This window comes from Pan troglodytes, chromosome 11 (assembly GCF_028858775.2).
Source record: "Pan troglodytes isolate AG18354 chromosome 11, NHGRI_mPanTro3-v2.0_pri, whole genome shotgun sequence".
Classification (NCBI taxonomy): Eukaryota; Metazoa; Chordata; class Mammalia; order Primates; family Hominidae; genus Pan; species Pan troglodytes.
Window position 1 is genome coordinate 88,952,872 of NC_072409.2, and position 12,956 is coordinate 88,965,827.

General features: G+C 37.4%; 1 protein-coding gene across 5 annotated transcripts in view; it reads right to left on the minus strand.

The window, feature by feature from the left end:
* IFT74 (intraflagellar transport 74) overlaps positions 1-12,956 on the minus strand; it is a 115,762-nt gene that overhangs the window by 82,730 nt on the left and 20,076 nt on the right. For all 5 annotated transcript variants that reach the window (XM_054657997.1, XM_016960694.3, XM_009456409.5 and 2 more), the window contains one exon: positions 1,990-2,125. In XM_054657997.1, the coding sequence (XP_054513972.1) occupies positions 1,990-2,125 (136 nt within the window). The remainder of the gene's footprint in view (positions 1-1,989; positions 2,126-12,956) is intronic.

The window sequence follows — 12,956 nt, forward strand, 5'->3', positions numbered from 1 at the left end:
TCCTGCAGTGACAGAAATATTCTAAATTAACACTGTCCAATAAAGTGGACAGAGGGACTACAGAGCACTTAAAATTTGGCTGGTGCTACTGGGGAACTAATTTAAATTTCTGACTACTGGCTGTCATACTGGACACTGCAGACATTACTCAATGTGAGAAAGTGACTATGATTTTTTGTCATTTGTCTCAGAGACTTTTTAAGAAATGGTCTTACATTTCAGTAGAACTAAGAAAGTATTCCTGGCTGGGCACGGTGGCTCACACCTGTAATCCCAGCACTTTGGGAGGCTGAGGTGGGAGGATCCCTTGAGGTCAGAAGTTCAAGACCAGCCTGGCCAATATGGTGAAACCCCATCTCTACTAAAAATACAAAAAAATTAGCTGGGCATTGTGGCATGTGCCTGTAAGCCCAGCTACTCAGGAGGCTGAGGCAGGAGAATTGCTTGAATCTGGGACGCGGAGGTTGCAGTGAGCCAAGATCGCGTCACTGCACTCCAGCCTGGGTGACAGAGAAAGACCCCATCTCAAAAAAAAAAAAAAAAAAAAAAAAGAAAGTGTTCCTAGGTTAAATGTCTCAAACCTTGTAAGAGATGAAGTGCCCTTCAAAGTATGAGAGGTAAAACTAGGTGTATTAACTATAAGGTCTATGCTGAGAAGTAGAGGTAATATCTTATTATACTGGGAAATGGGGCACTAGAGAAGGTAAGAATGAAAGTCACAGTAGACAGTTCTGTGTAGTGGTAATGTTCCGAACTCTCTCTTAAAAGGCTTTGAAGTATACTGGTAGAGACTAACAATCTTAAATTATATTGGTTCTGTTTTGAAGGATAAATTAATACAGAAATAAACATTTGATAAATTTACTATAGAATTTTAATATGTTTTTACCCTCGATGTTTTAAAATACTATTAAACATATAAATATTTCTGTGCATCCACTTTCAAAAGGCTAGTTAAATGACTATGTAATTTTGAAATATTTTTTCATGGTACTGATAATCATTAAGCAAACATTTCTAAATAATCAATTCATTTTTAATATTTAGTGATTTAGATGTTATTAGAATGTAGATGAAAAAATTTAAGTCTCAAAAAAAAAATTTAAGTCTCTTGAAAGGGATGATATACTGTATTATAGAAAGTAGCATGTATGATATAATTAATTTTGTACTAGCAGTATATCTTCATTCCTGATAGATCATCTGTCAAAAATACAGAAAACAAAAAACTCTGAAACAGCTCACCACAGGCTACTGACCACTGCCTATGATAAAAAGAAAAGAAAAAGGAGTTTACCATAGTTTGGTTTATATATACCACAGATCTAAATTTTAAACTCTAATATATAGTGTATTCTTATGCTTCTCTAAATACATATGCAGAAGCATAATGAGAGATTTAATATAAATCTAGGAAATTAGATTAATATAAATGAGGAAATTAGCCTCATTTCCTTACATAAGTATTAGAACAGACGCTAATTATCAGAAAAAAAGTAACATTTCTTGACTCACTTCTCATAAATACACAAGTATTTTAAGTGTCATTTTAATATAGGAACTATCTAAACTATTTCAGAGTATTTCTACATAGTACCAAAAATCTAATTTTCAATCTTGAACTTTTCTCCAAGACTATTTCAAAGTTCTTCAAGTTGTACTACAGCTCCATGTCAGAAAAATGAAGACTGAAATAGCTCATATCTGTATATAGCTTTCTAATTCAAACTGTATTTTCATATTCACTCTGTTGTTTAACCATCACAATAATTTTGTGAATCAAAGAATAACGATTAGATGCCATAATTCTGATTACATGCCATAATTACATGTAATAATTCTTACATGCTATAATCCTGATTTAAAAAAATGGTACTGTAATACTTATTGTTCAAAATATACTCAACTTTTACTTTTTTTAATTGTTCACAGTTATTTATTTCTTACAAAACACAGGCCCAAGTGTCATATTTATCTTAAAATAGGTACCTTTCGTCCCAGTTTTCATTCCAGTCAAACCTTGTTGTGTTACAGGGCGATGGGCAACTTTGATTTGAGAAGACAGAACTCCACCAGTCCCTATGGGACAACCACGAGAACCTGGTCTTGCTGTCCCAGGTGGCATCTAAATGACAAACAAGATTTCATTTTTAGTAAACCGGAAAAAACACTGTACATCTTTTATTGTAAAACTGCAAAGACAATTTTTTAAAAAAACAAAATTCTACTTGATTTGTAAAAATTTCCTTATTTTTTAAATGTCTGAATTATTAAATACTGTTGTTCAATTTATTAACATATTTCTTTAACATTTAATGTTCTATGACTATTTAAAAATACATTTCAGGAAAATTTTAAATTCTATATGTAGACATTATTTATAATACCTCAAAACTGGAAAGGAGTTAAATGTCCACAGCAGAAAATGGTTAAATAAGCTGCAGTATATAAAAAGGGCAGTTTAAGTTGGGCGTGGTGGCTAACGCCTGTAATCCCAGCACTTTGTGAGGCCAAGGCAGGTGGATCATGTGAGGTCAGGAGTTCAAAACCAGCCTGGACAACATGGCAAAACCCCATCACTACTAAAAATACAAAAGTTATCCAGGCGTGGTGGCACACGTCTGTAATCCCGGCTACTTGAGAGGCTAAGCCATGAGAGTCGCTTGAATCTGGGAGGTCAAGGCCACAGTGAGCCGAGATCATGCCACTGCACTCTAGCTTGGGCGACAGAGTGAGACTCAGTCTCAAAATAAGTAAATAAAATAAAAATTAAAAGGCAGTTTACAAGATAGTATTTATAATTCCGTTTTTGTTTGTTTTAGAGACAAGGGCTCACTATGTTATTCAGGCTGGTCTTGAACTACTGGCCTGAAGAGATCCTTCTGCCTCAGCTATCCAAGTAGCTGGGATTACAGGTGAGAGACACTGTGCCTGGTTCATAACTCTACTTTTTTAAAACAAAAAAAGGCTGGAAGTTTGGGCATGGTGGCATGCACCAACAGGCCCAGCTACTTGGCAGTCTGAGATGAGAGGATTATTTAAAACCCAGGAGTTCGAGGCCAGCCTGGAGAACATAGAGAGACCGTCTTTTAAAAAAACAAAAAATAAAGACAAAAATAAAAATTTTAAAAACTATATGAAAAAATAGTAATGATGATCGATAATGATATTATAGTTGATTTTTATTTTCTCCTTTATACAATTTGGTATTTTCCACCTTATTGCAATGAGTATCTATTACCCTTAAAAATCAGGAAAAAATAAGAAAACTTTAATCTTGTAAAAACAAATGGATATAAATCCATCCTAAGATGACCATGTAAGTACTAAAGGGCTTACATTGTTAAACAAGCATTCATATTATTACTCAACAAGATTCTCTACTTCAGGTATGCAAAATCCAACATAACACTATATGACCTCAGGAAAGGCCAAAAGACTCCCTTTATGTCAGTTCATATAATACATACAGGCATGAGAAGATATAAAAGATGTGAGATATGGCAAGGTTTCTCTTCAAATAGCCTGCTCAGCTACTTATTCTCTAATTCCAGGTACCCCCTGCCTTTCTTCTCCTTTTTTCTTCTTTCTGATTTTACTACATGCCCAGGCATGCCACAGCCCCAGCTCACATTCCTTTCCTTATTTAGGAAAATACTGGCTCCCTAGTCCTCTGTAGATGACCCCTTCCTCCTCTCCCCTCTCTCCCATCATGCGCCCACCTTATCTAAGAAAGTTTAAATGTTTAGCCAATTGGGTCTAGTTTAGATTGTGCAGTCCGACCCCAGCCAATGGGGAAAGGGCACGAGGGCAGGAGTCACATTAGGAATAAAAGCTTCTACTCTACTTTCTTCAGTGTGCTCTCATGACAAGCAGCCCTGTAAGAAGCACCCTACTGCGCAAAAGTAAATTTGCTTTGCTGAGAAATCCTTTGTTTGAGTACTCGTCTTTCTTTACGACTTCAAGCTTTCTTTCTAACAATTCTGGGAGCTTGTCCGGGATTCCCATTCTCCTTCAAGAAGAGGTCTTCAGTCACCCCACCCAGGGGGAGACGTGTCCCACTGTCGCATTGCAGTGGCCTCAGGGACGGGAGACTGAGACCCACCCATTGTGACAAACAAATCCAAGCTCTCAGCAACGGGGAAAGGAGAGGCTTACAACACCGCGGCGACCAAGTAACTCTGTGCACGGACCAAGGTGAAAAACGGTACAACAACAACAAAGTATTTCCTAGGTGGTCAGGGTATCTTGGAGGATAAAAGTGTATGTAGATGATGTTAACACTACTGCTGTGTGGATTGAGTGGGTCCTATCTGCGCGGTCCCGTGGTCACCTCATGTGGCAGATCCTGCCATTTCCCACAAGGGAAGCAGCCAGAGTGGAAAAAGCGAAAGAAAGTTGCAAGGAGCCTCCAACAGGTGGGGCTAAAGGATAGGCAAGAAATCTCTAATACGAGGGACTGAGCCTTAACAATGCCTATGGAAATAGATAGGCAAGAAATCTCTAATAATGAGGGATTGAGCCTCAGAGCCTCAGTGAGCTTCTGAAAGGAAGGAGGGCGAGAAATCTCTAGTAGGAGAGGTTGAGAAGCTCCAGGGAAAGGCCTATTTCAGTTAGACACCATCCCAAACCTCCAAGATGGGAAATGTTTCATGTAAGACAGGAAAAATAAACAGCCAAGCGCGTGATGAAATTCCTCCTGATAGTCCCTTGGGACTTATGTTAAAATATTGGAAAGATAATGAAAGAACTAAACGTAAAAGAAAAGAGCAAATGATACAATATTGTTGTTTTAATTGGACTGAAGGCCCATCCTCAAACCCTCAGTTTTCCGGCCAAAATTTGGTTCCAATGAAGAGTGGATTTGTCAGCTCTTAATTGAACATGTTAATGACAAAAGCCCTGTCTCCCAAAAGGAAACAGACTATGCTCTTTTTTGGAGGCAAGAACCTGTCCTCCTTTACCCTTTAAAAACCAGAGGGAACAAGCCAGAAACCAACTCCTCTAAAAGAGAAAGAGTCCCTGTTCCTAAACAACCCACACCCACCAACACATGGGATCCTCTGGATCATCTTCCTCTGCTCAGTGCCCCTGACCCTCCCCCTCAGGCAGCTGCTGCCGCCTCAGGTCTCATTCCAGATCCTTTCCCTGCTCACGTTATTCCTCCTCCTTATAACCCTGACTTTGGGAATTATCATCCCATGAGCCTGTCCCCTCCCAGCCTATTAAGTACCCCTCCCTGAAAGGACTTCAACGTGAGATAGAACAATGTAAAAAGGATATCCAAAATTTCCCATTTCCCTCCACACCTAAGGAGTCAGCCCCGACTCTCTTCCCCTTAAAAGAGGTTCCACAAGGAGGGGGAGCCATTGGCTTTGTAAACATTCCCTTGACCAGTTCAGAGGTGCAAAGTTTGAAAGAAGAGCTTCAGCTCCTGTTGGATGACCCTTATGGGGTGGCTGATTAAGTTGATCAATTCTTAGGACCTCAATTATATACCTGGGTCGAGTTAATATCCATCCCAGGCATCCTCTTTTCGGAGGAGAAAAAAAGCATAACTGTAGGGCTGCTATGGCAATTTGGAAACGTGAATACTCTCCTGGTCAGAATGTCCCTACCGCGGACCAAAAATTTCCCGCTTAAGACCTCAGGTGGGACAATAATAATGCAGCTCACCAGGAAAACATGGAAGATGTAAGGGAAATGATAATAAAAGGAATTAAGGAATCAATACCCCAAACTCAAAACCTCTCTAAAGCATTTGATATACAACAACAAAAAAAGATGAGGGACCTATAAAATTCTTAGACAGGCTAAAGGAGCAAATGAAACAGTATGCAGGCCTAAATTTGGAAGATCCTCTTGGGCCGGGTATGTTTAAGCTCCATTTTGTCACTAAGAATTGACTAGATATTTCAAAAAAGTTACAAAAATTGGAAAATTGGGAAGACCGACCGCTAAGTAAACTTCTCAGGAAAGCTCAAAAAGTGTATGTAAGGAGAGACGAAGAAAAGCAAAAACAAAGAGCAAAACTTACGCTATCCACCTTTCAACAGGTGGCTCCAAACCCATATGCTTCTCAACAAGACTTCCAGGGAGCCAAGAACTATAAAGGATCCAAAAAACCCCCATTCAAAGGAACTAAGCCTCCAATTAGAGGACCTGGGCCTTCATTTCCTAGGCCCTCTAAAGAGTGTGGGGGAGCAAAGTCAAAGAATCCCAGAATTGAAAGGGAGGAAGGACAAGATAAATGTTACAAATGTGGAACAGGCCACTTCAAGAGACAATGTCCCAAATTAAAAAGGGAAAAAGAAGTCCTTCCACTCATGACTTTCAAGGAAGAATAGGGGAGTCAGGGGCTCTGTCTCTTTTGAGTCCCACCAGGAGCTCTTGATAAATTTAGAGGTGGGACCTAAATGTGAACTTATCACATTTTTAATTGATTCAGGAGTGTCTCACTCCTCTGTTTGTCTCACTCCATCTAATCTTGCTGGCTCTTCAGAAGAACTGGGGTAAAAGGAGAAGGAGAAGGATTTAAAGCAAAAATCTTGGAAAATACAAAAGTCAAACATCAAGATCTATTAACTCATATTCAATTTTTGTTGATCCCTGAGGTGGGAACTAATCTATTAGAAAAAGACTTAATGCTAAAATTAGGAATAGGCCTTCAAGCTGGCCCTAAGGGATTCCTCACCTCATTAAATCTACTCACCACTGTGGATGAAAAATACATTCATCCTGATGTCTGGTCAAGAGAAGGGAATCGAGAAAAACTTCAAGTTCCCCCAATAGACATCAAACTAAAAACTCCTGGGGACATAGTAAGGAGAAAGCAATACCCCATTCCCTTCGAAGGCAGGATAGGGTTAAAGCCTGTAATTGAGAGTCTCATTAAAGATGGACTCCTTAAACCCTGTATGTCTCCCTATAATACCCCAATCCTGCCTGTCAAGAAATCAGATGGGTCATACTGATTAGTACAAGACCTCAGAGCTATTAACCAGATAGTCCAGACCACTCAACCTGTTGTCCCCAACCATTACACCATTCTCAGCCAAATTCCTTATGATCATCAGTGGTTCACAGTAATAGATTTGAAGGATGCTTTCTGCGCATGCCCCTTGGCTGAGGATAGCCGAGACATATTTGTCTTTGAGTGAGAAGATCCCCATTCTGGGCAAAAACAACAATACTGATGGACAGTCTTACCCCAAGGGTTTACAGACTCCCCTAACGTCTTTGGTCAAATTCTAGAACGAGTATCAGAAAAAGTTCTTGTCCCAAAGCAAATATGCCTGCTTCAGTATGTGGATGATATTCTCATATCTGGTGAAGATATAAAAAAAGTGGGTGACTTCTCTATACATATTCTTAACCACCAACAGTTTGAGGGGTTATGGGTCTCAAAAGGAAAGCTTCAATATACAGAGCCCGAAGTTAAATATTTAAGCCACCTAATAAGTGCAGGCAAGCAAAGAATAGGGCCCAAATGGATTGAGTGAATTGTGTCCTTACCCCTGCCTCAAACTAAGCAAGAACCAAAAAAATTTTTAGGATTAATTGGATATTGCCGTGTATGGATTGACTCATACTCACTAAAAAGTAAATTTTTGTATGAAAAACTTACCCAGTGGAAGCCTGACCGTCTCTTGTGGACTTCGATAAAATTCATCAGATTGAAGAGCTGAAAGAGATGTTCATAACTGCCCCTGTTCTAGCCCTATCTTCCCTAGAAAAGCCATTTCACGTTTTTGTTAATGTGAATGACGGGGTAGCTTTAGGAGTGCTTACCCAAAAGCATGGAGGCAACCAGAAGCCCGTGGCCTTCCTGTCAAAAGTTTTAGACCCAGTCACCTGTGGATGGCCTCAATGCATCCAGTCCATTGCAGCTAGAGCAGTGTTGGTTGAAGAAAGTAAAAAGTTAAACTTCGGAGGAAAATTGACAGTAAGCACGCCCCACCAAGTTAGAACTATCTTAAACCAAAAAATAGAGAGGTGAATCACTGACTCAAGAATTTTAAAGTATAAGACCATTCTGTTAAAAAAAAAGATGATTTAACATTAACTACTGATAATTCACTCAAACTAGCTGGTTTCTTAACAGGGGATCTAAACCTAAAAAGGGAGCACACATGTTTAGATCTAATTGATTACCATACAAAGGTCTGGCCAGACTTAAGAGAAACTCCCTTCAAGACAGGGTGACACTTATTTATAGATGGGTCCTCCTGGGTAATTGAAGAGAAAAGACATAATGGGTATTCAGTAACTGATGGAAAAACTCTTGAAGAAGTAGAGTCAGAAAGATTGCCCAATAATTGGTCTGCCCAAACTTGTAAACTGTTTGCACTCAGCCAAGCTTTGAAACATTTGCAGAACCAAGAAGGAACTATCTATACTGATTCTAAGTATACCTTTGGAGTGGCTCATACATTTAAAAAAAATTGGACGGAGAATGGTCTTAATAGTAAAGGCCAAGACTTGGTCCAAAAAGAACTAATTGTCCATGTCTTAAACAATCTCCAGTTGCCAGAAGAGATAGCTATTGTACATGTCCCAGGGCATCAAAATGACTTTTCCTTCCCAAGTCAAGGAAATAACCTTGCAGATCAAATAGCCAAACAAGCTGCCATTTCTTCTGAAACACCTGTCTTTCACTTAACTCCTTGCCTTCCTTCCCCTACCACAGTCCCCATTTTCTCTTCCACTGAAAAAGAAAAATTAATAAAAATAGGAGCTAAAGAAAACACAGAAGGAAAATGGATATTACCAGATCAAAGAGAGATGTTATCCAAACCTCTCATGAGGGAGGTCTTGTCTCAAGTACATCAAGGAGCCCACTGGAGACCCCAAGCTATGTGCGATGTGGTTTTCAGAGTTTATGGGTGTATCAGAATTTACGCCCTAGCCAAACAGGTCACAGACAGTTGCTTAATATATAAAAAAAACTAATAAGCAAGCTCTAAGAAAATCACTCCTCAGGGGAAGAGATCCAGGGCTAAGACCATTCCAAAGTGTTAAAATTAACTACACTAAAATGCCCCCAATCGGTTGCCTGAAGTATTTATTGATAATAGTGAATCACTTTACTCACTGTGTAGAGACTATCTCCTTCTCAAGCGCAACTGCTAGTAATGCAGTTATCAAGGCATTAATTGAAAACATCATACCCAGGTTTAGACTAATAGAAAACATTGATTCAGACAATGAAACCCATTTCATGGCACATGTCATTAGAGAGTTAGCACAGGTGCTAGACATAAAATGGGAATACCATATCCCTTGGCATCCACTCTCTTCAGGAAGAGTAGAAAGAATGAACCAAACCCTAAAAAGTCAACTGACCAAATTAGTCCTAGAAACCCGGTTACCCTGGATTAAATGTCTCCCCATTGCCTTGTTAAGAATCACAACCACCCCTTGAAAAGATGTCAGTTTATCCCCTTATGAATTACTTGGGAATTATTTTGAGCATAGGGGCCAGGAATAGTACTAATTCTAGAGAATGTGTTGGACACAGGAAGACTGTCAACTACAAATTCAAATAAAATGAGTTAAGGGTTAACCTGAGTGATCTTTAGAAGACAATGTTATATCTCTTCCTGGTAAATGTTCTGAATAATTTCTTCTTTGGCTTTATGCAAGCATAACTGTGAGACCTACTCAACTAATTATGCTACTTTTTGTTTTCCATTCACCAGGTCAAAGTATAGAGAAGAACATATAAATTAAAACTGTACACATTAAAAATAATGAAGTGGATGTATATGTATTCACTTGGCAACATATTCATAATATATTGCTGAAAGAAATAGATGAGAAAAATAACAATGTATACAGTACTATCTTGATTTTGGAACAGACCAAAGTCATACAAACTGTGTATGTATGTGTGTGTGTTTATAAATACATTAAAAAGTCTAGAAGATACTGTTGATAGTGGTTATACCTACAATAGGAAGGAACTCTGATACTTCTCCATTGTTTGTATGTTTTACTACAAGCACTACTATTTTCAAAAATGCATATTAAATAGGTGAAGTCACTGCAAAGAAAAAGTCATTTTTGCAATGCCCTCACCACAGCATATTATCAGAATGTCTGAAGTCAATGCGAAGGAAAGAATTTTAAAATTAATAAGAGAAAAGTATCTAGTCACCTACAAAGACAATCCTATCAGAATAAAAGCAGACCTTTCAGTGGAAATTTAAAAACAACAACAACAACAAATAAAAAAGAGAATAGGATGTCATTTTCGAAGTGCTAAGGAAAAAACCAAAAAACAAAACAAAACAAAAAAATTGTCAGCCACGAATTTTATACCCTGACAGGATAAGATTCATAAATGAAGGAGAAATAAAGTATTTCCAGGACAAGCAAATGCTGAGGGAATGTGTCACCACTAGGCCATTCCTACAGTAAATGTTCAAAGGGGTCTTCAACATAGAAATTAAAGGTGGATATACAGTATCACAAAAACACATAAAAATATTAAACTCACAGTTCTTATAGATCACAAAGGAAGAGGACAAAATAATCAAATACCAACATGAAAGAATTTCATCAAAACATAAAGATAAAAAGACAGAGAAAAAGAAAGAAACATAATTTATACAACTTAAAAACAACTAACAAAATGACAGGAACAAAGCTTCACATATCATTATTAACTGTGAATGTAATGTAAATTAATTGAATTATTCACTTAAAAGATACATATTAGCAGAAGATTTTTAAAAAACAACAACAACATAATCCAACTATATCCTGACTATGAGAAACATATCTAGCCCTAAAAGACACACGTAGGCTAAAAACAAAAGAGTGGGAAAAGGTATTCCACACTACCAAAAGCAAGCAGGAGTAGCTATACATACATCTTCAAATCAAAAACAGTTTAAAAAAAAAGACAAGAAGATAATTATATAATAATAAAGGAATCAATTAAGCAAGAGATACAATAATCCTAAATATATATGTATCTTCTCTGACCATAATGGAATAAAACCACAAATTGATAACAAGAGGAATTTTGGAAACTATACCAACAAATAGAAATATGTTCCTGAATGACCAGTGGGTCTAAGAAGAGATTAAAAAGGAAATTTTTTAAAACTCTTGAAACAAATTACAATGGAAATACAACATATCCAAAATCTATGTGATACAGCAAAAGGAGTACTAAGAGGAAAGTTTATACCTGTAAGTGCCTACATTAAAAAAGTAGAAAAACAAAATAAACAACCTAATAATGCATATTAAAGAATCAGATAAGCATGAGCAAACCAAACACAAAATTCATATTAGAAATTCATAAAGATCACAGTAAAAATAAATGAAACTGAAACAAAAAAATATAAAAGATTAATGAAACACAAAGTTGGTGTTTTGAAAAGATAAACAAAATCAACAAACTTTTAGCCAGACTAACTAATGAAAAAAAGAGGGAAGACTCAAATAAATATAATCAGAAATGAAAAAAAAAAGATACTACAACTGATAACAGAAACTCAAAGGATCATTAGAGGCCACTATGAGCAACTCTATGCCAATAAGTTGGAAAATCTGGAAGAAATGAACAAATGACTAAACACCTACAACCAACGGAGACTGAACCATAAAGAAATCCAAAACCTGAACAGACCAATAACAATAACGAGATCCAAGCCATAATAAAAAGTGTCCCGGCTGGGCGCGGTGGCTCACGCCTGTAATCCCAGCATTTTGGGAGGCTGAGGTGGGCGGATCACGAGGTCAGGAGTTCAAGACTAGCCTGACCAACATGGTGAAACCCAGTCTCTACTAAAAATATAAAAATTAGCCAGATGTGGTAGCGCATGCCTATAATCCCAGCTACTTGGGAGGCTGAGGCAGGAGAATCGCTTGAACCCGGGAGGCAGAGGTTGTAGTGAGCAGAGATTGCATCACTGCACTCCAGCCTGGGCAACAGAGCGAGATTCCATCTCAAAAAAAAAAAAAATTTTTTTTAATTTAAAAAACGTCTCCCAGCAAAGAAAAGCTCAGGACCTGATGACTTCACTGCTGAGTTCCACCAAACATTTAAAAAAGAACTAATACTGATCCTACTAAAACTATTCTGAGAAATAGAAGAGGAGAAAATGCTTTCAAACTCATTCTACAAGACCAGTATTATCCTGATTAAAAAAAAAAAAAAAAAAGACAAGACATATGAAGAAAACAGAAAACTATAGGCCAATATCCCTGATGAACATTGGTGCAAAAATCCTCAACAAAGTACCAGCAAACTGAATTAAACAACACATTAAAAAGATCATTTGTCATGACTCACTGGTATTTACCCCAGGTACCTAAAGATAGTTCAACATGTGCAAATCAATCAATGTGATAAATCATACCATCAGACTGAAGGACAAAAGCCTTCCGTTGATATTGTAAAAGCATTTGATGACATTTAACATCTCCTGATGATCAAAATCCTCAAAAAACCAGGTATAGAAGGAACATATCTAAATACAATAAAAGCTATATATGACAGATCCACAGCTAGTATCCTATGGAATGAGGAAAAACTGAAAGCCTTTCCTCTAAGATCTAGAACACAACAAGGATGCCCACTTTCACCACTGTTATTCAACACAGTACTGGAATTCCTGGCTAGAGCAATTAGAAAACAAAAAGAAATAAAGGGCATCCAAACTGGAAAGGAAGAAGTCAAATTAACTCTGTTTGCAGATGATATGATCTTATATTTGGAAAAACTTAAAGACTCCACCAAAAAAACTATCCGAACTGATAAATAGTAAATTCAGTAAAACTCAGAAAAATTGCAGGATACAAAAATCAATAGCATTTCTATATGCTAACAGGGAACAACATGAAAAAATCAAGAAAGTTATCCCATTTACAATAGCTACAAATAAAATAAAATACCTAGGAATTAACCCAAGAAGTGAAAGATCTCTACAATGAAAACT